The sequence below is a fragment of the Gavialis gangeticus genome, unplaced genomic scaffold (assembly GCF_001723915.1).
Source record: "Gavialis gangeticus isolate Ggan-Ray unplaced genomic scaffold, GavGan_comp1, whole genome shotgun sequence".
Classification (NCBI taxonomy): domain Eukaryota; kingdom Metazoa; phylum Chordata; order Crocodylia; family Gavialidae; genus Gavialis; species Gavialis gangeticus.
The window spans coordinates 7,831,159-7,857,215 of record NW_017729023.1 but is presented as its reverse complement, the minus strand read 5'-3'; the positions used below and the strand labels follow the sequence as shown (position 1 = coordinate 7,857,215).

The window sequence follows — 26,057 nt, the reverse complement described above, 5'->3', positions numbered from 1 at the left end:
ACCCTGGGAGGGCATGGGGGGGAGGGGCGTGTGACCCCTGAATCTGCATGGGACAGGGCGGGCTGCACAGAGCTGTTCTCAGCAGGGGCTGGGCTCAGAGCGGGCCCTGGCAGTGCTGTGTCCACCCCATATATCGCTGCCGCCCTGCTCCCAGTGCTGCTGCTGCCAGCCCCAGCTCAACACCCCGCCTCCACCCATGTGCTGGGAAGAGATAGGGCTGCGGCTGGTAGTGCTGGGGGTGGAGCGGCAGTGAAATTTGCAGTGGATGCAGCATCCTTCCAGCACCACCAGTGCCTGCTCCGAGCCCTGCCAAGAAGAGCCCCACGCAGCCCTGGCTGCAGCTAACCCCACCCCGCACAGATCTGGGGGGGCACCCCCCCATGCTCTCCCGGGGTGCAAGCAGTGGCAGGAGCCACCTTCCCCACCCCCTGAGTAGTCGTTCTGGCCCCCACCCCCCTCACCTGAGCAGCACGTGCCTCCTTCACTGTGGGGGACATTGATCTGCCCCTTCCCCATGACCCTTCCCTCCACCCTCCCCTTCCACTGCACCAGACTTACCAGCTGGAGGCAGCTCTCCCCACTGCCGGCTGTGCTCCTCACTGCCTGAGTGCTGCGCTGTGGCTGTGCACAGGACAGGCATTTATCAGCCAATATTTGATACAGCCAGTTTTCTTTGTATCAGTACTGATCTGATACCGGACCGATGAGCACAATAGATTCTTTTGTGAATCCTCTGTTTGTTCTCCTCCCCCACAGCTTCCTTAGCCCATCAGTCTTACAGGCAAAAGTACTCAAAGCATAAGCTCTCCCTTAGGTGTTGCTTGGTGTAGTCCAATGAATTCATTAGTCTTATGCCAGTTCATACTTGCTGAGATTGTGTCCCAGAACACCAAAGCACTGAAACATGAAGGCAGAAGGTTTACTGCATGTTCTGGGATGTACTGAACCATTAAAAAAATTGAAAGCATTCTTTAAATGAATGGAAATGCAGTGTTCCTTTGCTCTGTGTGCAAAGACCATCACAATCCTGTGGAATGACAATCTTGAAAATTTTGCTTTGCCACAGTGAAAGTCATTGAGACCCATAGACTGAAATCATAGAGTATTAATTTAATTCTCATCTCATTTCATCTCTTCTTTTAGCATGTCCTCTGCTAAACAGATATTGGGTATGTGCCCCCACAGCCACATATCCCTACATCTTACTTAAAAAATGCAATATTGATATGTGTTCATAGGCTACTTCATTAAAATTTTCACAGGGATATTCTGAAGTTTTTTAAAATATTGATTTCAGTATCCATTGAAAATAACAAAAATAAGGGAAATAACTGGGAGAATCAGATCAGGACCTCAATGTACTAGGCAGTTTGCCAATTGTAAAAGGCAGCCTCTGCCCCAAATAACTTAAAGCCTAAATAGGTAGAACACAGGAAGGGCGTGAGAAAAAATGAAAAGTATTATCCCCAGCGAACAGATGGTGGACTGAGGCAGTGGGAGGCTTGTGGGATCTTCCAAAACATATAGGCACTTAACTCCCATTGATCTTGGTGAGAATTAGGCACGTACTAGGGCTGTGTGAAATACCATCGTTTCGTTTCAACATCCATTTCAACATTTTGAAGGGATAGTGTTTCATTTCATTGTTTCATTTAATTTCCAAGCATTGTTCCATTTCGTTTCGTCAAGACAGTTTCAACGTGTTTCAGCATTTTGCCTATAGGCTATAATGGGGGATAATGAAAATGCTTAAAACTTTGTCATTTCTTGCCCGATTCAGATGAAAATTGCAGGGATGGTAGTCCCTTCTGAGGGCATGAAACCTGTCAAGTTTCAAGGAGATAGATGAAGGGGTTTCTGGGAAGCTGTTCAAAGGAAAACTCCTTACATTTGGCAGTAGCAACAGCCTCCTCTCATTCGGTATGCAGATCTGGGGGCTTGCACCCCCGGGAGAGCTGTGGGGCTGTGCTGGACTCCTCCCAGGGTTGTGGGCCCCCAGATCTGTGTGCCAGATGACAGAAGGCTGCCCTGCCACCTAGGGAAGATTCGTGCTGCCATGGCAGAGCTGCTCAGAGTGCAGCCTGGCAGTGGGAGGCGGGGAGAGCCTGAGCTGCACTCCACCTCCTGCCACCGGGCTGAGTTTCATGGGGCTGTGGAGCTGCACTGGGAGAGCCAAGAGTGCAGCCTTGGCTCTCCCCTTCCTCCTGCCATTAGGCTGCTTCAAAACTTGAAACGTTTCAAAACTTTCAAAATGTTTTGAGTGCCCTCATTTCATTTCAAAGCTGTTTCAAAACTTTTTGTTTTGTTTCAGTTTCACTGTTTCGAGCTTGAATGAAACACTTGGTGAAATTTCACACAGCCCTAGTACATACGTGCTTTTGAAAATTTCAGATGGAAACATAGCTGCATCCCAAGTAACTTTTCTGAAGGAAGGAGTCAGCTGGGATTCAACCTGTATCTCCTGAGTCCCAGTCCTGCCTCACCCAAAGGACCTCCCTCCCTTTCAGGCCCTGGTAATGCAAAAGCATATGAAATAAAAGAAAGGAGTCCATGGATTTCTGAGCATCCTCTGTTGCAGTTGAGGAAAGGGCAACTAGGGTTAGAAGAAGGTTTGGTTGCTTCTTGAAAGTGTCTGATAAATAGCAGTATACCTGCCTTTGACCCCATTTCTGTAGCATGGCATGACGACTTAAAATGCAAAAATGATCTAATTGCTACAAAGGGCTGCATGTGTACATGCGTGTGCATGATCCAGCACAGCCACGCAGTGTTGCAGAATCCTTGATCATAGAGAGTGCCAGATATATGTTTTCATACCATCTGCAGAGCCTGATCTAAAACCTACTTAAGTTAGGGATGATACCCCAAGAGATTTGAATGACATGTGGGTTAGGCCCAGGCCACATTCCATTCCCTGGCCTGCGAGCAACTTCCCTTCTGCAGCCAATGCCTTTGTCTTGGCAGCTTTTCCCTGCTCCCTCCTGCTGCCAAGACTCACACTTATAACCCTCTAGGTTACCTCCCAATATAAAGTGTGATAGGAATGTTTAAAAAGAAACCTTAGAAGTTACAGCTAGGTGGAAGTACTAGGGGTTTTTCCCCGTTGTTGTTGTTCTCTGTTCATGCAATGTCTGGCGCAACTGGGCTCTGTTCTGTGACGGGTTTCTATAATGGAAATAATAATTATTTTTATAACCCCACTATAAAACAAGCCTTTGTATTATTCTAGAAGGAGGTTTCAACAGCTCTCAGCAGTGGTCTACTTCTGTTTGAATTCAGTGGGTGTTCTACCATTGACTTCAGCTGGGGCTAGAATAAGACTGTTGCTGAATGTTTCTGAAAATCCCCTCCTGGGACACAATGCTTGTTACCTGCTTCTTTGTCTGTGTTCTGTCTCAATTATTTTGTAAGTTCTTCAGGCCCAGGGATGTGCCCTATTCCTTGCCTGTGAATCTTCTGGATCATTTGGAAAAATTATATCACTAAACAACATCTTCAGAGTTTATTCTGAAGCAGTAATTTACATGATATATTAATATCCACCTCTGCATCTGGACTCCTGCTCAGATTGTGACTGCGGCACCCCAGCGGTTCAAAGTGGACATTCTCCCTGTGGATGATGGGACACCCAGAATTGTCACCAACTTGGGCCTGCAGTGGCTGGAGTACGTGGATGGCAAGGTGACCAATCTCCTGTGTTCAGCCTGATCATGTGAGAAAAAGAGAGAAAGAGGAGGACTGAGAGATGTATAAGACAATTCAAATACCCTAGCATTTCTTTCTCTTATAGAAGTAGCAAAAGTTCAGGTATCTCCCTTTTGGTCTCAGGGAAAAAACTTAAAAAAGCAGAGGGCATGTTGGAGTCTATGAACTGTGACTACTAAAAACTTGATTGGAAGGGTTGTGGGGTGACAAACTTAATGATACCTCATACAGATTCTGGCTGGCAGAAGCTAAACTAATCTCCTTGGCCAGTTCCCTGAACAGTCTGCGCTTTGTTTGTATGGCGGGTCACTTCTACTGACTCACACCACGGAAATAAGATTGGGCCTCAGAGGCACAAGGTAGGTGAGGCCCAATATTGGAGTGCAATACTGACAGAAGAAAACTGGGTTGAAAATGCCACATTTACTTGAATTCAAGATGAACACCAATAATTAGATTGTAAACAAGGAAAATTTATGTATTTATTATAATTTTCAGTGTATGGTATCTCATTTTTGGAAATCATCTTAGATTCACTCCACCCACTGCTGCAGTAGGAAAGGCAGTGGTACAGGGGTAGGCAATGGGAGGGCAGGGGAGGCAGGCAGTGGAGAGGGGCAGACAGCCTGCCACCAGAGGCCTCCCACCCTTACTTAGCCCTCTTGTGCCTGGCATGCCACAGCCTCTTCCCCCTGCAGCCTTGAGCCACTGTCTCCCCTCCCCCCCTCACCCCCAACAGGAGGAACAACCCTCATCTTGGAATCAAGTTGATATAGACCAAAGAGTGCCTTTTCTCTATGTTTCTCTGATGACAATTGCTGGAATATTTGGGCCTTAAAGGAGCCATTACAATAGGTGTTTCACTGCAAATATTTCCTTCTATTAGTTGTATAATATACACATGCATGTGTTTGTTCTGCTGATTTGCCAAGTTAGATGGTGGTGCTTGGTACCCCTTTCAATTTTCTCAGGACTTGGTCTAAACCACAGAGGAAACTCAAGGTTATGCATAGCAAAATGGGGTTGCATTGCAGATTATTAAGATAAGGCTACTTCAACATAAACTGCCTGATTTATTAAAAGCATAAAAGCATTATACAGACATCAAATGGTTTTATTGCCACTATTTTCCATTCATGTTGCTCTCTCTCCCTGGGAAGTGCTAAGGAAGTGGAGTGAAACCAAGGTACATACATGAGCAGACAGGGAGGGAGGATTAAAACATGTTTCCTAAAACCAGACTGTGGACCAGGCCTGCCAAAGTTTTCAGCCTTCTTGGCAGAGCTAGATGATGGCTCGAGCAAGCCTGAGCTGTGTTTGAACTAAACGTGTCAAATTATTGTTTTCACACAAAACTAGAAAGGTTTGTCATGCCAAGTCAAACAAAAAATGACAGCTTTATGAGTTTTCGTTTATTCAAACCACAAACTCATCTTTAAAGTAATCAGATTTGAATCTGAATCAGAAACCTTTCTGTACTGTTAGGCTTTGTGTAAGGCATGGCCAGGCTCTACTGCCCCTGTCTGTCTCAGGCTGCCATTTGTCTGTCAGTTCCCTAAGTCTTCCCTCCCCAAGTATTCTTCTAAAGGGGAATTATTTTGATTGGCCCATGAATCAGACAAGCTATGCAGTATCTCAAGAGATTAACTACTTCATTGTGGCTTTAATCCAGGCAACCAATCTGATCACTAAGAAGGAATTATTGACAATGGATCCCGACACAGAGGACAAGCAGCTGATTTATGAGATAACAGCTGGCCCCAAACATGGCTACGTGGAGAGCAAGCTGAGACCAGGAGTAGCTGTGACTACCTTTACTCAAGGTAAGGGAGTGGGAATCAGGACTGCATGTCACTGCCCCCTGCCTTACTGCCATCCATGCCCATTTCCCTTGTCAAAATAGGTTACACAGAGGGGCTGAAATTGCTCTGTAAACATTGCTGACCTCAGAGGAATTACTTACTTTCCCATGTGTGAGGAAAGGAGAATCAGGTCCTTCTCTCCTGTCTTGAATCTTGTCTGTATTTACAATGCAAATGAACTTTACTTTTTTTCCCTTAAAGAAGTAACACCTTCCCCATAGAGCTAGACCCACATCCAGATCCCAGTTACCTTAGAGCTAGTTGTGGGGCTCCAGATTTGGCACAGAAATCTGTTTCGATTTGGCACAGAAAGGGTCAGCTGTGGATTTTGCATCTGGATGTAATTATTGCCCCAGCTGCAGCATGTCTGGATGTGGAGATTTCTGCTGTGCTCTCTCATTCTTTCCCATGCATTTAGAATGGTATCTCTTTTCTATCTCAAGCTATGTTGCTTTGAGGCTGGACTTTCAAAGGCTTCTGAGATTTTACAGCATTTATAGCTTGGACTTGCTACAAGTGAAGAGCTGCATTGGTTTTCTCCACCTGTGTTTTGTACCTTAAGAGAGAGAACATATCTGAGTGCAACACTTAAGGCAAAAAATTAAAATGGAGCCTGAAGCTCTTACTGCTGGTCCTTCTTGTCCTATGCAGAATGTTATCATTATGGGGTGATGTGTTTCTGACTACCTGCTTAGCATCTGCCTGACAGCTTGGTATAAGTATGACATTGCCAATATGACCCCTTTGGATTCAGTTGTGCTACTGGATGGTATTTTCAAAGGTACCTAAGCAACTTAGGAACTTGTCTCAATTGCATAATGGACTTGGGTCCTTAGAAGCCTCCATCTCTTTGAAAGTCACTTTTAAAAACCCTACCTTTGTTGTATTTGGCCACAAAGAGAAGGGGGTTGAGGTCTGAGGCAGACAGAGCACAGCCCTACTTCCTAGATATGCCTTGCCACGACCAGGGGAATGGAATGAATGCCTGCCACCCCTCCAGACACACACACATATACTGCCTCACTGGCCAGCAGAGCTGGGCCAACACCACAAGGTGGGAAGTTAGTCAGTGCTATGGCGACATACTTTCCCCCAGGAGCAAAGCAGAAGGAGGGCAGTAACTGTGAGAATGAGTCCCAGCACCTTTGCTGCATGTTCCCTTTTGGGTAGTTGGCTCTAAGCTGACCCTTAGTCAGGATGAGAATACTATCAGTACAAACAAGATCAGGGCCCCATTGTGCTAGATGCTGTATAAATAGGCAGGGTTCTTTTTCTGTCACTTCCTACAGACTTGCTGAGGCATGTGTATACCATTTTATATACAGTAAACCTATGCAAATGCAAAAGAAGAAAAGCAACATTGTTTTATGGGTGAGATCAAGCAGTGAAGTGACTGCAATAGAAAAGCTCAAGAACAACTGATCATTTCCATTGCTAGATGAAAGCTTTAAAAGGGATGTGCCAGTTTAGAGACCAGAACTCAGTGAGCTGTTTTTAAAGCAAATTTGTATTAAAATAGTTTCAAGTGAAACTACCCATATTTTCTTGCATGCATACCACATGCCCCCAAATAAAGTACTGTGTTTCGAGGAAGGCTGAATGAAGAAAAAAGAGAGATGGCTATATAGACCAGGGACAGGACAAAATCTTCAGCTCATTCACCTTCCCTTTTCTGTTCAGGCAGAAGCTCAAACTAGAGCTGCTGATGAAGGCTGGTCTTCATGAGCAGATCTACAAATTTGAAAAGAGATGAAAACAGTCTGTAGGGCTGTGAAATGGGGGAAGAGAGACCAAGAGCAGGTAGCGGACAGCAGTTGCCAGGAAAAAGTTAACATGATTACTGGAACATCAGTACCACTGAAAAGGAGTGACTGTTGTTAAAAACTGTGGAGTGAGGAGCAATGAGCTATGAAGACATCTGACTCCCTCAGCTGCCTGAATAGAAATGCCACTTCTTCTGCTTGGCAGTTAATTATAAACTGGGTGAGAAGGAATCAAAGCGGGGTGCTTTTTTCTGACCAAAAATTCAGTTTCCTGCTTAAGACACTCTAATTTTGGAAGGCTAATTTTTGGGGGAAAGGTGCATGTGGTTTGAGAGTAAATACAGTACTTTAACAAAATCCTACAAGTTTGATTCTTTTTTAAATTTATGGAGCTGTTATAGGAAAGATGAAGTATTTTTTGAAAGGAGAAAGGAAGAGCTTCAGTGTGATTCCTAATGGCACATACTTTAAATAACAAGCAGTTGAACAGATATAAAATGTGTGATTAGGATCAGTCCCACAAGATGGCATGTATACACATGTGTATTTTGTTCACTTCTAAAACTTGTTAAATTTCTGGATTGGCTCACTGGGAGTCTCTTCCTGACAGAGGATGTGAACCTGGGCCTGGTTCAATATGTGTTGAATGATGAGAAGATTCAGGAAACAATGGACAGCTTTCAGTTTCTAGTGAAGGACAGCAAACCGAATATGGTCAGTGACAACATTTTCCATATCCAGTGGTCTCTCATCAGCTTTGAATATACCAGGTAAGCAGCCCTCCTAGACTACTCTGCTAACAAGTTGGGGCCTGTTCAGAGGTGGTGTGGGTTAAGATGTAACTTACCATCACTAGTTATTCTCTAAAGTTGGTGTAATAAGCTGAAGGCACCAGGAGAAGGCAGATTTGAAACCATCTTAGACCCACCCTTAAGTTTGGCTCTGTTTTCCCTCAGTGGTATCATAATGTGTCTTAACCTGTAACATGAAAACAATCTTGTTAAGATAAGTTGCCCTAAAATAATATTATACCTCAGTAGTACACAGAAGTCCTCATCAGAACCAAGGCCACTTATCACTATAAATGCACACAGTAAGGCACAATCTCCAGTAATGATTCTGGAATGAAACCAAATGGTAACCAGCAGTCTCAGCCTACTCAGAATTAGTGTGCAAGTTCTAGGTGTAAAGGATGCATGTAGTGGGGGATAGAGAATTTGGCTGAGTTTGGAAAGGCTGTATATTTTAGGGCCTGTAGAAGCAATATCCATACGTTGTTGCCAGTCCCTCCATGCTTTTTACTCAGCTTTGCTTCCTTGAAAGCATCATTGAGCCTTGATTTGTAGTTGCTCAGTATCAGTACAAGCATATGGGGTTATTTACTTCTGTTTCTGTACAGCTTGCTGTATCCTGCTCATCACTAGCATACCTGAGAGCCTTCCAATACTGCATTAGGCAGTGCTCATTAACACCTCTCCTGCATTTGTGTTTTGTACATCTCCAGCTACAACATCAGTGAAAAGGCCAGCTCTGTCAGCATCACAGTGAAAAGGATCGGAAACCTCAACCAATATGCCATTGTCCTGTGCCGCACAGAACAGGGAACTGCCACCTCCAGCTCTAGCATCCGTTCAGAACCAGGACAGCAGGATTATGTGGAGTACGCGGGCCAGGTAGGTTAGGAAACTCTGGGTACATCTATGAAGCAACGTGAAAGTTTGACTTTACCATGTACTAACAGATCTGCCCTAGCATAATTTAGCTAGCATGAGTAGCAACAGAAGTGGGTACATGATGGCCTGGGCTTCAACATGTTATAGCAGCCAGTATACAAACCCTCCATAAAACCAAGAAAATCTGACTCAGACCTGCTAAGAAGTCATTGGTTATTTATGCAGCAAGCGGACTATTTATTTGCTTAAATCTAATCTATGTTGCCCTGGGATGTCTTGATTCTATTTCATTCATTTACACCAGCTTCTGTAAAGGTCTATGATGGGTAAACAATGCTCAGTGCTATACTGAGAGGAAGAAGGATTAATGACATCCTTGGATATGTAAAGAAGGGAGTAGTCAGTAAGAGTGTAGAGATTTTGCCCCTCTACATGACTTATACTAGAATGCTATGTCTAATACCAGCATCCTCATTTTACAAAAGAAGTAAAAAATGAGAACCAAATAGACAAAAGCCTTAAAAGTGATTTGAGGACTGGAAAAGTCTTGTACAGTGAGAACCTCAAGTAGCTCAATCCATGTAGCTTTTCAAAAAGAAGATCAAGAGGTGTCTTCAGGGGGTATAAATTGCTTCATGGGGAGAAACCACCACATACTAAAAAGCTCTATAATCTAGTGGAGACAGATATATAACAAGAGCCACTGGCAGGAAGCTAAGGCCTAACAAATTCAAATGACAAATAAAACACAGATTTATCACAGTGAGAGCAATTAAGACTTGGAACAGTCTACTATGGGAAAAGGTTGACTCTCCAGTTTCCCACGGTTTTCAAGGTTGAATGCCTTCCTAGAAGGTATGCTTTAGTCACACACAAGTTATTTGGCTCACTATTAATTGAAGTCCCCTGGCCTGTGATACAAGAGTTCAAATGAGATGATCTAACAACCTATGCTGACCTTAAAATCTATGCCTCCTTGGACCTCACTTTGAATCATAAATTTCTAAATTTAGGCTCATTTACAAAATGAGTGTTATGTCAGAAATGGGCATGCTTCTCTACTGCCTTGCACCTTGTGTGGTCCTATACCAGGGGTGTCAGATATGGCCCTCAGGCCAGATCCAGCCCACAAAGTCCCACCATCCAGCCCCTGGTGCTGCCCCTGGATCTGATCAGACCCACCGGGGGAACAGAATAGGGAATGGTCCACAAGCCAGATCCAGCACACTTCCCCCTCCACCTTCCCCAACATACCTGATCCTGTGGCTGCTTCAGCTGGCCTGGGATCCATGCTATGCGTGTCTTTGATCGCAGAGCAGCCAAAACAAGTGCCATATGGTCTGGCTGGAGCAGCAGCTGTACTGCATGCGGTGGCCAGACTGCACCTCACCCAGTGCCTCCTCTGGGATATGCGCTGCGTATGGCAACCACTTGAACCAGTTCAAAACATCAGCTGCACATGACACTCACAGGCACTTATGTACAGCAGGGGTCCTGGGCTGGCTGGAGTAGGCATCACATGTTGTGCAGTCCCTGAGTAGTCTGGCTGGAATGGCCACCACATGCAGCATGGCTGCTGCTTCAGCTAAACTGTGCCCCATGTTGCATCTGTTCTGGACACTCTGGGATCTGCGCTGCATGCAACACAGGTCCTGGACTGGGTGGAGCAGCTTCCAGATCAGGTATATGGGGGAGGAGAAGAGGGGTCTAAGTGCCCAATCCAGCCTGTGGACAAGCTCCACATCACTCATCCGGCCCATGAGGCCAAATGAGTTTGACATCTTTATCCTATACCTTGTTCAAACACTAATAAAATTGGGTGCACATGCTTTGCACAGATGTGTGTGTGGCTGAATAAGGAGCAAGGCAATGAAGAGTCAGGTCAAGGACAGTATTTTGATACTGCAGTCCAAAGAGGTCTTTGAAAATATGATCCAAAAGCCCTCTGGAAGTCACCAGGAGTCTTCATCTTGGGATGTAGTAGGTTTGGATTAGGTTACAGATGAATAAAAGGTAAATACAACTCTACATAACACCAAAGGAACAGCAGTTCTGAGAGTATGAAAGGTTTAGTGCATTTGTTGTTGTCAAAATGAAGTAAGGAGGTTCACGGACAATGTGCCCCTTGTTTTTCCTGTCTCTACAGGTGCAGTTTGATGAGCGAGAGGACACCAAGGCCTGCACTATTCTCATAAATGATGATGACGTCTTTGAGAACATTGAGAGCTTCACTGTTGAGCTCAGTATGCCAGCCTATGCTTTGCTGGGCGAGATCACCCAGGCCAAAGTCGTCATCAATGATACAGAGGATGAGCCCACTTTACAGTTTGACAGGAAGACTTACTACATCAATGAGAGTGCTGGCTTCCTGTCTGCACCCATAGAAAGGAAAGGTTTGTTGTAATGAATGCTGTATTATTATTACTATTATTGTAGTTGTTGTTTTGTTGTTGATAATAAGAATTGAGTTATTAGTAATACTCATTGTAATAATATAATGTCATGTAATGATATAATAGTAATATAATAATATAACAGTAATATAGCAAAATAATAAGAATTTTCTTTTTTACCACATTTTTCAGCACAGACAGTAATTAATTAAAGTTTGAAGTGTTAGTATATTTCTTTATCCCCAGTTTACAAATGGGTAAGCCAAGACATACAGGTTAGGGAGAAATGAAATGTATAACCAACATTACAAGGTAAAACTCTGTCCATCCCATAGAGATCAAATGAAATTGTCCTGTAATAGATCAGTGACACCTAAGAGTGCAATGCGGAAGCCCTAATCCTCAAACTCCTGCTTTTAATGCTGAGCATCACTAGCGCACACCTATAAATTGTGGTCAGCAGTACGATTTACCGTACACGCAAGTCACTGACCTTTGTGTGACAGGAGTTTGTAAAATCCAGGGTTTTGCTATCTATGGTTTTGATTTTCATAACATAATTTTAGAATGTTGCAATGAGCAGTGTTCAGATGGCACTTGATTACTGATTGGATCCTGGATCCAACCTTCCACCAGATAGGTGGAAGTAGTGCTAAGGTTTGCTCTGTCACTGCCCTTTGTTAGTTTTCTCAGATAAGTGAGCTAGTATTTCCTCTGAGGAGGCAAATATCAAAGCCCCCCCAAAAAGGTGGGGCTGCTTCCTGTGTTTCTAAGCCTACAGTTATCCACTGGAAAGAATAAAATCAAAAAGAAGGGAGAAGGGGGAATGAGGAGAGCCCAGTTGCCTTTTTTCCTCCCTTCTGTTATATTCAGTAATCAAAGACAGCTGAAACAGGAGCATACCATTGTGTCTGTTGACTGCTTCTCTGCAACCCAGGCATGGGGCACCGCACAGAGCACAGCTGCAGTGTGTGCTAGGAGGCCTGCCCCACTGGTTCACTGATTTCTGAGTAATGGTAACACCTGGCAGCAGTGCAGAGCTTGGAGTGAATATCCAGGACCAGGCTGGCTAAATTCAAAATGCTGCTTTCCATTAATGCTGGGTCACTTCCTGGGCATGTTCCAAAGTAGGGGGAGTATTCCCAGGCCCCTCCCCCCTTTCCTAAATATTGTACCTGTGTGCCAGGAGCTACAGTGGAAGATATTTGGATATCTGAACTTATTCAGCTAATGAAACCCAGTGCAGTTTTGACTACAGCAAAGATTCTCAGTGAGGTTGCCAAAGATACCCTGGGGTACTACCAGGTCCTTTGAAGGATGCTTTGAGGTATGAGAAGATAAGCAGATAAATTAAACAGATAAGCGAGGCTCAGGCTTTGTGCTGACTGGACAGTCCCTCACCCCTTAGTGCCCAGCCCTTGTTTAAGGAGATAAGCACTGTAATGTATAAATTAGTTTTTGAAATTGGGTGCCATTCAGTTCACAAAACTTACAGAGGGGTTCCTTAAATCAAGTGATGGTTACCTTAAGTCCAAAAGGTTGAGAACCACTGGCCTACAGTAATACTTTTGTCCCCTTGTATGCTGTGTTGTAGGGGATGCCAGCAGCATTGTGTCAGCTGTTTGCTACACTACTCCCAAATCTGCTAAGGGCAGCAGTCTTTATGCCCTGGAGTCTGGCTCTGACTTTAAATCCAGGGGGATGTCGCATGAGAACCGTGTCATTTTTGGACCTGGTGTCACCATGTCAACCTGTGACGTCAAACTGATTGATGACAGTGAGTACGAGGAGGAGGAGGAGTTCGAGATCGCCCTGGCAGATGCCTCTGACAACGCACGCATTGGGAGCCTAGCTTCAGCCAGAGTTCTCATCAGTGGCCCCAATGACGCCTCCACCGTGTTCCTGGGAAATGCTAGTTTCACGGTCAGTGAGGATGCAGGTAAGGATGCAGTAGCAGTTTCCTTAATCCTGTGCATCACCCCAAAGTGCCTCTGGTAGAAATACCACTGTCCAGGTGATGATGTGAGGTTGTTCAGCTTTGGACTGGGCCCACGTTGTATGGGGAAATGGGAGCTGTAGTGGCACTCCAGCTGTACCTTTTCATCCTGCCCTCCAATAGAAGTGGATTCCAGCTGTGGCCTACTGACACAGCAAAGATACAACTTTCTGGCATGTAATTGTGTTCTAACTCTGGCTCTAATATGTCTAACTTGAAATGCAGGTACCATTGAGATCCCTGTTATCCGGCATGGTACAGACCTGTCAACCCCCACGTCAGTGTGGTGCGCCACTCGGCTTTCTGATCCACCCTCTGCCAGTCCAGGAATTGACTATATACCCAGCTCCAAGAAAGTGGAGTTCAGGCCAGGCAGAACTGAAGAGGTACTGGACCAAACATCCTATGCTTACATGAGCATATTTCGTTCTAACTCATCTCTCACTTCTGCTTATAGACACATTCTCTTTCTCACTACCTCTCTCCATTACACATTTGCTATTTTGAAAGCCACCTAAATTAAATTCACTGTATTTATTTAGCTACTGGGATTTTTGGACATTAGAGGAAAACAGTAGGTATTGCTTAAAGATGCAGTTTATCCCAGATCCTTGTCAGCATGGCTGCATCAGGAGCTATTTTAATAAAATAAAGCTGAAAGAATTATCACAAGCTGTTCACACTTTGACCAGAAACAATCTGATTTTTTCATGTAAAATACCACCCACATACTTAAGTGTGCACTATGTGTTGTGGGAACTCTAATTGCCCTATTGTGACATGTCTTCGCATCACTGTATTGTAACTCTCTCTTGCCATGTACTTAGATGGTAAGTTCTTTGAGGAAAGGACCCTTGTGGCACCCTGGGCTGGCGCTTGTGAGTATCCTACCACTCTGTGGTCTGGGCCCCCGACTCTCCTGCCACGACTTGATGGAATGGTAAAAGGAGGGGTTCAGTGGTGTTCTCTCCCCCAACCCAAAGACGGGGATACTCACAGGTTCGCTGCGGATGTTCTTGGGGCTCCACATCCCCTACACCCTGTCCACGTGCCAACCACATGGATCTTCATGTTACCATACCAGTGCTGGGCTACAGCCCATTTGTTGCCCTGAGGGGCCTCCACCTCCTCGAATGTGGATAGGGCTCAGGCTTAGGGATTCAGCCTGCCCGCCCCTCTTCCTCTTGGGTCCACCCTGGTCCCTGCATTGGCCTTGAGGCCTCAGATGAGTGCTTAAGGGCCAGGATGGATATGGCCAATCACGCTCCCTTATGGAGACACACTGGCCGCAGGCCTCTCGTGCTCCGGGACTGCAGTTTGCAATGTCCCAGGCAGCTTCTGACTGCTGCCTTTGCCCATTCACTGTGGGGCAGAGCCAGAGGGCTCATTCATGCTGGCATCCTGGGCCTCAGCTGGCCCGGCATCTTGCCAGCTGGGTTCTGCCCTGCATCCAGCTTCCAGCGGGGTTTTTGAATCTCCGGCAGTGGTGGCTTCAGCTGATGTGATCAGCTGGCTGCGGCTCAGCTTAATCAACAACGCTGGCTCGCGTGGTTCTTTCTCCACCCCGGTCTGCCACCTCAGTAACTTTGCAGTGGCGTCAGCATCCCTATTCCCCTCTCTGGGAGTGTTGGGGTCTGCCCCCAGCACTTCCGGCCCCTGAGGGTGTACCCCGCCACCACAACCCTCTCTTCATTAAATGGGTGAGTAGCTATCCCTGACTGGAGTCTCTAGGTAAAACCCTATTATGAAGAAGTAATAATATTTCCCAGAGGCAAAGTGATGCTGTGAAGCTGTTGGTTAAACTGTGTTTTCAATTTTACCATGTTATGCTCTAGAATTTATGGAACACACAGTTCGTTATTTAGTTCATTCTTGAGTAGTCACAAATTGTGATGTCAAGTTAGTTCAACTTTTCAGCTCCCGAATGCATGCCTTATTTATGGGAAAAAATCCATAATCCATATGTTGTTTAACAGCAACCAGAAGTATGGCAATCAGGTCATGGAACACAAAGACACTGCTCTTGTCCCAGAAAGTTTCCAGGGTATGGTGTTTAACAGGCACAAATAGCAATGAAGAGCCTTATTCCTAGTTGTTACCTACTTAGATACCTCACAGCCACTTGTGCCTTTGAAAATCTCTACCAGATTCTAAATGGTTACATGTAAAGGTGAAAAATCCAGCAAATATTTGTTTACCTATTTATTCAATGTATAGGATGCCCTTTCCAACAAAAGCTCATAGCAGCTTACCATAAAAATACAGATTACTGTATTAACCTGAATCTAAGTTGACCCTGAATTTAAGATGACCCCCCATAATTAAATTGTATATATGGGAAATTTATAAATTTGGTATAATTTTCCAGGTATAGAATTTAATTATCAGATGGTTGTTTTGAATTTGCCCCCCTCCCACAGCTACAGCAGGGAAAATAGCGGTGGGAGGGCCAGGTGGGCCTTTGCCCCTCCCCACTTCTTCCCCCTGCAGCCTTCATATCCTACCTACACCCTCTCCTCTGCAGCTCCCCATAGTCATTGCCTGTCCCCACCCAGTCCCTGCAGTCTTTGCCTCTCTGCCCTGACCACCCACCCACTCCTTACTGTCAGATGCTGCTTTGGATCTGTTCCCACCTGAAGCACAGCATGGAAGCTCAGCCCTTGCCAGGCCATGCAGCAGTGTCAGCACTGCTGATTGGCCAGGGAGGGGACAGAGTTTCCATGTGCTCCATGTCTGGGAGCATACCTAGTCCAAGCTGGAGCTGAGCTGTGCCTGACAGTATGGGTGGGGAAACAGAGGAGGGCAGAAGGGAGGCACAGAAGATGCATAGGCATGTGGAGGTGGCCAGGGCAGGAAGCTGCTCTGGGTCTGACTCTGACCCTGGCCTAAGCTCAAAGCGACAGCAGCCATCTGTCTCCCTCCTGTGCTTTCGTATACCAGTCTAAGATGAGGGGCTTCCCCCCCCCTGCTGACTGGGGAAAAAAGCCTTGTCTTAGATTTGAGTGAATACAGTAGCTTAAAAACAGGAGAGCGACAAGAGAACAAAGCAACTTCAGTGGGAACTAGAACATCAAGATAAAAGGGGTAAAACATCTCATCCTAGCTTTGTTTGGTGAATACCTGCCCAAATCTAAAAGTCTTGCAGTGCTTCCAAAAGATGTCTAGGCTCCAGTGCTGGTGGGCCTCAAGAGGGAGAGAGTTCCAGAGCTAAGGAGCAACTCTTGAGAATGAACTCCCACATGTTTTTGCCACGTGGTTTTGGCACACTAAATGTACTTACAGGAAGTTGCTGTCAGCTGACCTTAAGGACTGTTTGGGGGCATAGGGAAGCAGGCGATCCCTTAGGTATGGAGGGCTCAGAGTGTTTAGAGCCTAGTGGGAAGAAGTGGGGTAAAGAAAGATGAAAGTTACAGAAAAGTGTCTTACCAATATGAACATTCAGCAAATGTAGTTGTGAGCCCTGCTGTGTGAATCTGGTAATACAACAGGCTGTTCCACTAGTTAAGACACTAGCTTAGGATTTTAGGGCACTTACACACATACAGGGAACCTGCTCTGATGCTCTGGAAATCCATGTAAATTGCTGTGCTCTGGCTGCCTTGCACATCATGTGTATCAGTGGTACAGCGTGCCTCTGCACTGAGAAAATGGCGGTGGTGCGCGTTGAACTAAAACACATTTGATGTGCAGTTCAGAGTGAACCGCTGCTATTTTCTCAGCATGGGGGCACACTATGCCACTGATGCACATGATGCGTGGTTGCTTTTAACTAGCATAGCTTGTTAATTAAAAGCATGTCGGAAACACATGTAAAAATGCCATTTAGAGCTCAGAGATCAAGTCACTCCTCTGTCACAGACTGCTTTTAAGATCTTGGGTAATCCACTTAGTCTCTCTGTGCCTCAGTTCTCCTTCAAGAAGATGGGGATGACAGCACATCCTAATCTCAGAGGGATGTTGTGAAAATGCATCAAGGAATGTTAGTCCATCAGAGACTATCATCATGGGGACCATGGGAGTTGCTGTGATGGACAGACAAATCAGGTGTTTTGCCTGAACAGAAATCTATTAGGTCAAAGTTGACGTTGTGGCTGTAGATGCCATAGTTAAATGCACCTCTCCCAGGGTAAAGGTATTTTGTTATTTTGTGATATGGAGAACATCGTGTTTTAAAGAGCTGTTGAGGCTTAGGCACCTAGAATTAATGACATTACTCAGCCTGAGACTCAACCTGAGATGACTATTCTCTCCTTTTGACAAAATCACAGCAGGTTTGGTATTACAGTAACACAAGAATTTTCCTTTTCCTTTAGTATTGTACCTTGACAATCCTGGATGATGCTCAGTACCCAGTGATTGAAGGGCTGGAGACTTTTGTTGTATATCTGAGCTCACCCCAAGGGGCGGAATTGACTAAACCTTTCCAAGCTATTGTGGCCATTAATGACATCTTCCAAGATGGTAAGCTGTGCAGTCAATCTGTACCCAGTCTATTGTGTCACCTGCCATTATGTTTTCCTTGTGCACGAAGATAAGTTGGAGCCTATAGAATTATACCCTGGTTGAATTCAGTCCATATTTACTACTTAAAACATGTTCCATATTGGCTGCCCTGTGTTTCTTTCCTTAGCTCCTTTGTCCACAAGAGATTATATTTTTTGGAAACACAAAATAAATTTCGTTTGCTTCTCTCATTTTCAGCCAGGCTTTCTCACTTGGCTCAAAATGAATAGCTCTTTCCTCCTTGTATAGTCCCATAAGTGCTTCACCTGGAGGAAGGTGTTACTTAGCGTGGCGTAGGAATAAGTGCTCTGGCACATGCTACATTTAAGAGATGATTAATGTATGATAAATAGTAACCTGGGCACACAATAAGGCCAATTTGTGGTGTGATAATATAGCAAATGAGCCACAAAGCTATTCCACATATAATGTACAGTGTGTTTGTGGCTCATTTGTATTCTATCTTAGGGCCTTGTTAAACATTAATTTTAGGCAACTCCTAGAGCTCTTTAATCCTGATTGTCCACACATTCACACCTGAAACTAGTTTTAAGCACTTTGTAAGGACACACTGCTCCCACTGCCCTCCCCAGCAACCCCACTAACTGTCCCCCCTCTGCCACCCCTCCCCCTCCAGTTATGTTTGGCTGCCTGCACTATCTGTCCTGAGGGAGCAGACAGGGAAGGGTTAACCTGCCTGCCTGGCCACCGCTGCCACTCCTGCAGTCTGGGCTGGGCTCAGCCCAGAGAAGAGCAGTTGGGGGTGGGCATTGGACAGGCAGGTTAACCCTTCCCTCCCTGACAGACACCATGGGCAGCCACAAGTAAATGGGAGGGGAGGCAGAGGGGAAGCCCCAGGGGGAAGCTCAGAATGAGACAGGCCTCTACTGGCCTGAATGTGTGACTGCTCCAAACTCAAGATAGCACTAATACCCATCAACTTTTGAGCAGCTCACAGTGTAACATAGAACAAGTTCCTTAAACTGAACTTGTGCCACGTCAGGGCAAAGTCATGACAAATCCTAATGCTCAGCTGAGTGCAGGGATCCAGCATGGGATAGCCCCAGGGTCCAGGACACAGCCATCCCTTACCCAGTCATTGGGATCAGGCTAGAAGCAGTGTCAGGTCCTAGACCCAGAGCCCCTGTCTAATCCCCAGAGACAGATGGCGAGCTCCCTAAGCCCAACATCAGGAAATGCCTCACTGATCTCGGGCTCACTCCACCCCGATCCTTTACAAAGCAGGCATGTATCTGGAAACCCCAGCTGTACACTTCCTTTTTTTAGTCCCCGGGATACATATGGAAGAGACAGCTGGAGAGCTGGCAGCTTCGCTCATCAACAGCAGGCATCACTTTACAATGTAGGGCATGAGCAGCTAGGGAGCCAGGAGCTTCCAACTGCCTGTGCCTCACACCCTGGGTCCAGCCCTGTGGGGTGCAAAAGCAGCAGCCCACACTGCAAGGATGGCTGCTCCCCCTGCTCCCAGCCTCCTCTGCCCCACCAGCAAGAGCAGCTATCAGAGTCTCTGGGGAGGTTTTAATGCCCTAAAGCAGGTGAAAATGTCCTCCCTTCCCTTTCTTGCTCAGATGTTGTACCCTCCCCTCCCCTTTCCCTCAATCCCCCCCACCCATGCCCCCTGACTCCCGCACCTATCCTTGCTGCATTTTCCACAGTTGAAGGGGAGGGAAGTTTCAGCACCGACAGGGCTGAGCTGGGGCTAGGCTGAGCTGGGGAGGGGACTGTGGCAACGGGGTGACTGGAGAGTTCCCCCCACCCTGCCAGTCATAGCACAGGGAAGGAGAACCCCTGTCCATCTTTGCTGCTCTTGTCCCCATCCCCAGCTGAGCTCAACCCCTGTGCAGCTGGCAGGAATGGCTCTGGTGCTTCTCTGCCCTCAGGACATCAAGGAAAGGCAGGATGAGGGCAGGGGAGTGGTGAGGATGGGGAATGTGACAGGCAGTGGGTGTTTCTTTGAGCAGGTGGGGGGGAGACAGTATTTTCACCTGCTTTAGGAACTTGAAAAAGTCCCCAAAAGCTCCCATGATATGATCCACTCCAAAAAGAGGGGTGCAGCTGTGCCACTGCAGCCCTGCAGTATTCATACAGCTCAGCCAAGCCCTGAGATATACATATCTACTTCTCCAATGCAGGTAGAATAGGAGTGTAAGTCAGGCAAAAAGAAAATACTGGGGACAGTAAACAAGTCTAATGACTTTCTGTTTGGGTGGCTAAGGGCTAGTAGAGAGAGAGAGAGACTTGCTTCTTTACCAAGGGCAGCATACTGTCCAGTTCCCATCCTCCTGAGAAAGGAGCAATGGAAATAGCCATCAGTTGGTTGGGTAAGAAGAAGAATTCTCTGCCCAGGCACAGCTGAAGTACATCCTCTGAAATCCCATTTGGTTGCTGGCACACTGCACACAGCAGTTTATCAGTATGTTACAGGCCTAAGCTGGACATTTTAAACCCAGTAATGGTAGGTCTCTTGTTGTAGTACCCAACATGCAGTTTGGCAAGGACTTGTACACGGTAAAGGAGAAGGAGGGTGTCCTGCATATTCCTGTTATCCGTAGCGGAGACCTGAGCTATGAGTCCTCTGTCAGATGCTACACCCGGAGTCAAACGGCAGAAGTCATGGAGGACTTTGAGGAGAGAAGAGATGCAGAGGACTCCCGCATCACCTTCCTGAAAGGGGAGAAGGTGAGCTGAAACTGCTCGGGTCAGGCGAAAGCAAAAAGAGACTGGCAGAGGAAGTTTGGAAAACCTTGATGTTCTCCTTGGCTGCCTGTCAACTGAAGCTTTTCCAGAGCTAATTCCTCAGGGCACATCCTCTTCCTGTGTTGGGTTTGGGTTGTTCTGGAAGTATGAATCTGTAGGCAGGTAGACACTAGTTAGCATATGAAAAACAAACCTAATATATCAATATCTAGAATGATTGCTAGTGCTTTTGGAGCACGTAGCCTTGAAATCCATACAAAGCTAGCTGTGTGGAGTCAGAGTTGTTACTTTTGTACATCAATGTTTTATCATATAACTGTATTTAAATGTCCACATGTAGCTTGCCAGACTTCAGTTACTAAAGTGTCTTTTACCATTGAATGCACCGTGGTAAAAAACACTACATGATGAGGAAACAATTGTGACTTTCTGTTTAAGTTCAAAGGAATTGCTGCTCCTCTCTGACAGGTGAAAAACTGCACTGTCTACATTAATGATGACTCTGCATTCGAGCCAGAGGAACAGTTCAGGGTCTATCTTGGCAGCCCCATGGGGAACCACTGGAGTGGAGCTAGAATGGGAAAGAACACCATGGCCACCATTACTGTTTCCAATGATGAAGATGGTAAGAGAGAATAGTCCCTGTTAGAAGAAGCTCGTCCAATTCCAACAGTTTCACGCATTTACACCAAACCTGAATAGTGCCCATGACATGTAAACTACCTTTGATTAAATGACTGAATTGACTTGATGATTGCTGCTATGTGCAGTTGGATTCATCACATACAAAACTAATTCCAAGTCTGATGCAAAATCCAGTGTATGTGTTCACAATACTGCACTATACAACTAGCTGTCCACAATACAGAAATGTAGTGAGTGTGCAAAGCTGAGGCAAACCAGCCATGCTCTTTAGTGGTGGAGCAGCCTGAAGCTCACTTTCGAAGTCCAGCAACCAGCAGAGCTCCCAAGAACCCTGTCTAGACTACAAGCTCAGCCCCTGGGTAAGGCAGACTGCGTATTTATTATTTATTAAAGTGTGACATCTGTGTATTTATTTTCTTCATACCATTTCTCTAGCACCCACCATTGAGTTTGAAGAGGCTGCCTATCAAGTCCGGGAACCTCCTGGCCCCGAAGGCATTGCCATTTTGAACATCAAAGTGGTCAGGAGAGGGGACCTGAACAGGACCTCCAAGGTCCGATGCAGCACACGTGATGGCTCAGCTCAGTCTGGAGTTGACTACTACCCAAAGAGTCGGGTCCTCAAGTTCAGCCCTGGTAAAGGACACATGGAGCTGATAAGTTATGTGGTACAGGGATTGCAAGTGACATTGTGCATAGGCAAAAACAAATTAGTATTACAGGACAATGCACAAATGTTTTAAACAAAAGCACATGCTGTCGGTGGGATTTTTAGATGTACTTGATCTCGGCCCACGGTGCATGCTCCATTAGCTAAGAAAGGGGTGTCAGAGATACAGACTCAGGCCCAGCCCATGGAGCCTTGTCATCTGGCCCCCAGTGCAGTCCATGAGTCTCACATGGCACCCATGCGTAGCTGTGACATGCACCAGACCAGCCCTGTACATTACATGGGAAGTGTGGGGCTGGTCTGGTGTGAGTTGCAGCTAATACATGAGGCCAGTTCAGGGTGCATGTTTCTGGCTGTACTCAGGCCAGTCCAGGGTACATGGTGTCTGTGGCACTACACAGGACCAGCCCAGCACCACTCATTCAGCTCATGGGGCCTGATGAGTTTGACATCCCTGAGCTAAGCTATTCCAAACCCCTCTCATATGTTTTTGATCTGGGATTTGTTTTAGACATGTGTGCTGTGGTCCTGTAAACCTTTAAAAGTTCTGTTACCATTTGGAGGTTTGGGATATACTTGTTTCCTGGTATTTATTGTACATGTACTTTTCCCAAACTAGCCATGTATCTAGTGAGATTCTTTAAGTATGTTGGAGAGACCATGGGAGAAGTCACAAATAAATCAAGTGTGACATTTTGACAGGACACATACCAGAAACACCAGTAAGCTATGTCCACTTCTCACTGCAGGAGGCTGAGAAAGGAAGAACTTGAAGACTATTGGTGGCAGGGAGTTAAGTGACAGCCAGAGGATAAGGTCACTTTTGGGGGGATACCAAACCATTGCTGTCTTCTCCTTTCACAGTCAGATTCAAGAGGGGCAGTTCAAACATGATTCTTGTAAAGAGTGGCAGGAAGGAGTTGGTTGGTGGGCCCATATAGTCCTTTGTCTAGGAGATGCCTCATGGTAATGGTTTATTTTGGATACTAGCCTATATGCACACAATGAAAAGTGAGTTGCTGCCCACAGTGATGTTGGTGCAACCCAAAAAGAGTGGGAGTGAGCCATTAGGGAACACTGTGGCAAGCTTGGTGTAAGTGCTTCAGGAGGCAGGATGTTAGAGACTTTGTGCTCACAGGAATTAACATGACTGCAAAGCCATTTCCTATCACAGCATGTTTCTTGTTTGGTGTCATCAAGGAACCAACTTCCACATTTCTTCCCATTCCACATTTCTGCTTGATGATATTTTTTCCTATAATAAATTCAGACTATGTTGCGTCTGGCTTTAGCCATGTGGGTGTCATTAAAGTCAGTGGGACTCTCATGGATGCAATCTTGCATTCCACTGTGGATATAATTTTGTGACCCAAAAATGCACTGTAAGGATGAGCTATTGCAGCCAGGGTGATTTGTAATAGGTAAGGGAATGCTGTCAGCTAGGAGCACAGGCTCCTCACAGTACCTGTGTATATAGAACTTTGCAGAAACCCCTACAGAACAACATTAGTCACGCTATAGGGATCCACCAGGCTTTCATCCACAGCTCTGACTATCACAGTGAAAGAGTTAAAACAGACACCCACATAAGAGAAAGGGATATATTTTGGATCGTAAATTTTTATTGCTGTCAGCTAATAGAAGACAGGCACTATTAATCCTCATAAAGGAACTGCTAGTAAATCTGCTGGGTGATCAGTCAGATCAGTTGTCCTCCCTCGTGTTTTATTTATGGAATGGGCTTCCTGGGTGGAATAGGGTTAAATCATTCCAAGTGAATGCGCAGAGATGAAATCGGTATTTTAACATAATGTTTCCGTGGTCCTGATCTAAGCCAACCAAGCAGTTTTATGGGACACTTTACAGTAAGGTCATGTGATAAATCAAGTTATCTCAGTCTTTCTTGTGGCTTTTCATGCAGGTGTGGACCACATCCTGTTTAAGGTGGAGATTATGTCCAACGAAGACCGGGAGTGGCATGAGTCGTTTTCTCTGGTGCTGGGTCCTGATGATCCAGTGGAAGCTGTTCTTGGAGACACTGCCACTGCGATAGTGACTATTTTGGATCAGGAGGCAGCAGGGAGCCTTATTTTGCCAGCTCCTCCCATTGTAAGTTGCCAGATATGAGAGAAATCATGGAAAAAGGAGAGCATAGAAAGCAGCAGCTCGTTTTACCTGGCAGAGTGGCCTGAGCTTGTTTTTGCTAGACAGTAGGCGCTTTACATGAGCACTTTACTTGAGATTAGAGGAAATTGCTGCACATTAAGCACTGCCATCTACATGTGCAGATGCTTACTGTAAATTTGCTACCTTTAAATACAAGTAGCAAATTTACTCCCGATCGCTTACTGCGCAGTAGTGCATGTGTAGACAGCATACTGGGAGCAAATGTGCTTCCAGGCAGCAGGGGGCAGGAGATTGCTCCCTGTCCTCTGGAGCTGTCTGCTGCAAGGGCAGGCTCTGCCACTGGAGCGTGGGTGGAGACAATGTCCCCCTGCCCCTGCAGCAGGGTGCTCCCAGCCTATGTTTTGTGATTGCAATCAAGAAGTGGGGCCTGGGTGATTCTTACCTCTCCACCTCCTCTTTGAGGCTATGATTGGGGAGCAGGCTCTGGGAGATTCTTATGTCCCAGCTCTAGCTCCACAATTGCAGAGCTGGGAGATAAGAATCTCCCACCCTGGGCCCCACAACTGTGATTGTGGAGCAGGGGCTGGGAGCTCCCTGCTGCAGGGGTCAGTGAGTTGTTGAAGGCTGCATGGGTAGCCCCACCCCCTGGTTGCCATCTTGAGACCAGAAGTCCCGTCCCTAACCCCTGACCTTTGCCACTGGAAGTCCCTGGAAATACTCCTTTTGGGAGAGAAGAAAACCAAATCATACACTAACAGTCAAACACCTACTATAATATATTTTAATTTTATTACAAAAAATATTTTTGTCATGAATTGTGTTTACATAGAGATGATTGCATGTTAACTCAAAAATAAGGTCTTAGTCTTGTATATTGCATGTAGGGGTGTGTGGGTGGGGGGGTGTATGATGGGGAGGTGTGGGGGTGCAATAGGGTATGTTGGGTGGTATATATGTGGGTGTTACACAAATGGCCAATTGCTCAAATCACAAGCAAGACTTTATAAAGGGGGATAAGGCAAGGTGCCGCATTTATTGATTACATGAGTTAGACATAGAGGTTCAGGCACACCGTTCATACAAACACACACAAATCATCATACACATCATTACACACAGGCGTACACATACACAAAACAACCCTTTCATCCACACGTACACCAGATCTAGTTACCAGCAATAGTTGCTCAATATCAGCCCAGAATTTTTTTTCTGTTATTTCCTGTGTGCCCTTGAGCTTCAAAGGGATTCTTCAGCCCTTCATTAATTAGCTTACTGACTGGTAACTTACATTTGGCGCCTTGTTGCTTACATAAACAGTTAAATCTTCTTTTTCCATCTCTATGCCATTCTATCACCATTCACCCTTTTACACACAGTCATACATAAAGGCTATGCACAGTTCATTCATTTACATCAAGCAGAAGGATACAAAATGGAGTTTTCAAGTTGCTTACAGGACAAGACTAACATGGTTATATTTTACTATTATTATACTCTATATTTCAGTTTCATAGTTTGAAACATAGAGTGCACTCACTCCTGAGTCAGCGTGCTGTAGAGTCAGGCTGTAGAGGATGGGAAAATGTACACTTGGAGCAGTTTCAAAAGTAAAGGGGGAGCTTCTGCTTCGGACAACACAGCAGCTCTTGTATTGTAACTGCTAGGCATGCTGGAGCCTATAGCTATATGAATGTAGCAAAATCATTCTAACTTTACCTCTTCTTTCTCCTGGATTAAAGTTGCAGTGATTTCATAGTTTCATAGATTCTAGGGTCGGAAGGGACCTGAGAACATCTAGTCCGACCCCCGGCCATGGCAGGAAAGAGTACTGGGGTCAAACAACCCCAGCAAGGTGTTCATCTAACCTCTTCTTAAAAACCCCCAGGGTAGGAGCCTGCACCACCTCCCTTGGAAGTTGGTTCCAGACTCTAGCCACCCTGACCGTGAAATAGTGCCTTCTGATGTCTAACCTAAACCTACCCTCTGCTAGCTTGTGACC

General features: G+C 45.7%; 1 protein-coding gene across 4 annotated transcripts in view; it reads left to right on the top strand.

Annotated features, from left to right (window-relative positions):
* FRAS1 (Fraser extracellular matrix complex subunit 1) overlaps positions 1 to 26,057 on the top strand; it is a 468,008-nt gene that overhangs the window by 415,376 nt on the left and 26,575 nt on the right. For 2 of the 4 annotated variants that reach the window (XM_019516785.1, XM_019516787.1), the window contains exons 50-61: positions 3,568 to 3,681; positions 5,378 to 5,528; positions 7,941 to 8,100; positions 8,835 to 9,003; positions 11,150 to 11,396; positions 12,991 to 13,335; positions 13,618 to 13,778; positions 17,706 to 17,853; positions 20,390 to 20,595; positions 21,082 to 21,238; positions 21,694 to 21,894; positions 23,850 to 24,037. In XM_019516785.1, coding sequence (XP_019372330.1) covers positions 3,568 to 3,681; positions 5,378 to 5,528; positions 7,941 to 8,100; positions 8,835 to 9,003; positions 11,150 to 11,396; positions 12,991 to 13,335; positions 13,618 to 13,778; positions 17,706 to 17,853; positions 20,390 to 20,595; positions 21,082 to 21,238; positions 21,694 to 21,894; positions 23,850 to 24,037 — 2,247 coding nt within the window. The remainder of the gene's footprint in view (positions 1 to 3,567; positions 3,682 to 5,377; positions 5,529 to 7,940; positions 8,101 to 8,834; positions 9,004 to 11,149; positions 11,397 to 12,990; positions 13,336 to 13,617; positions 13,779 to 17,705; positions 17,854 to 20,389; positions 20,596 to 21,081; positions 21,239 to 21,693; positions 21,895 to 23,849; positions 24,038 to 26,057) is intronic. The other 2 variants (XM_019516786.1, XM_019516788.1) reach the window with 2 other exon arrangements.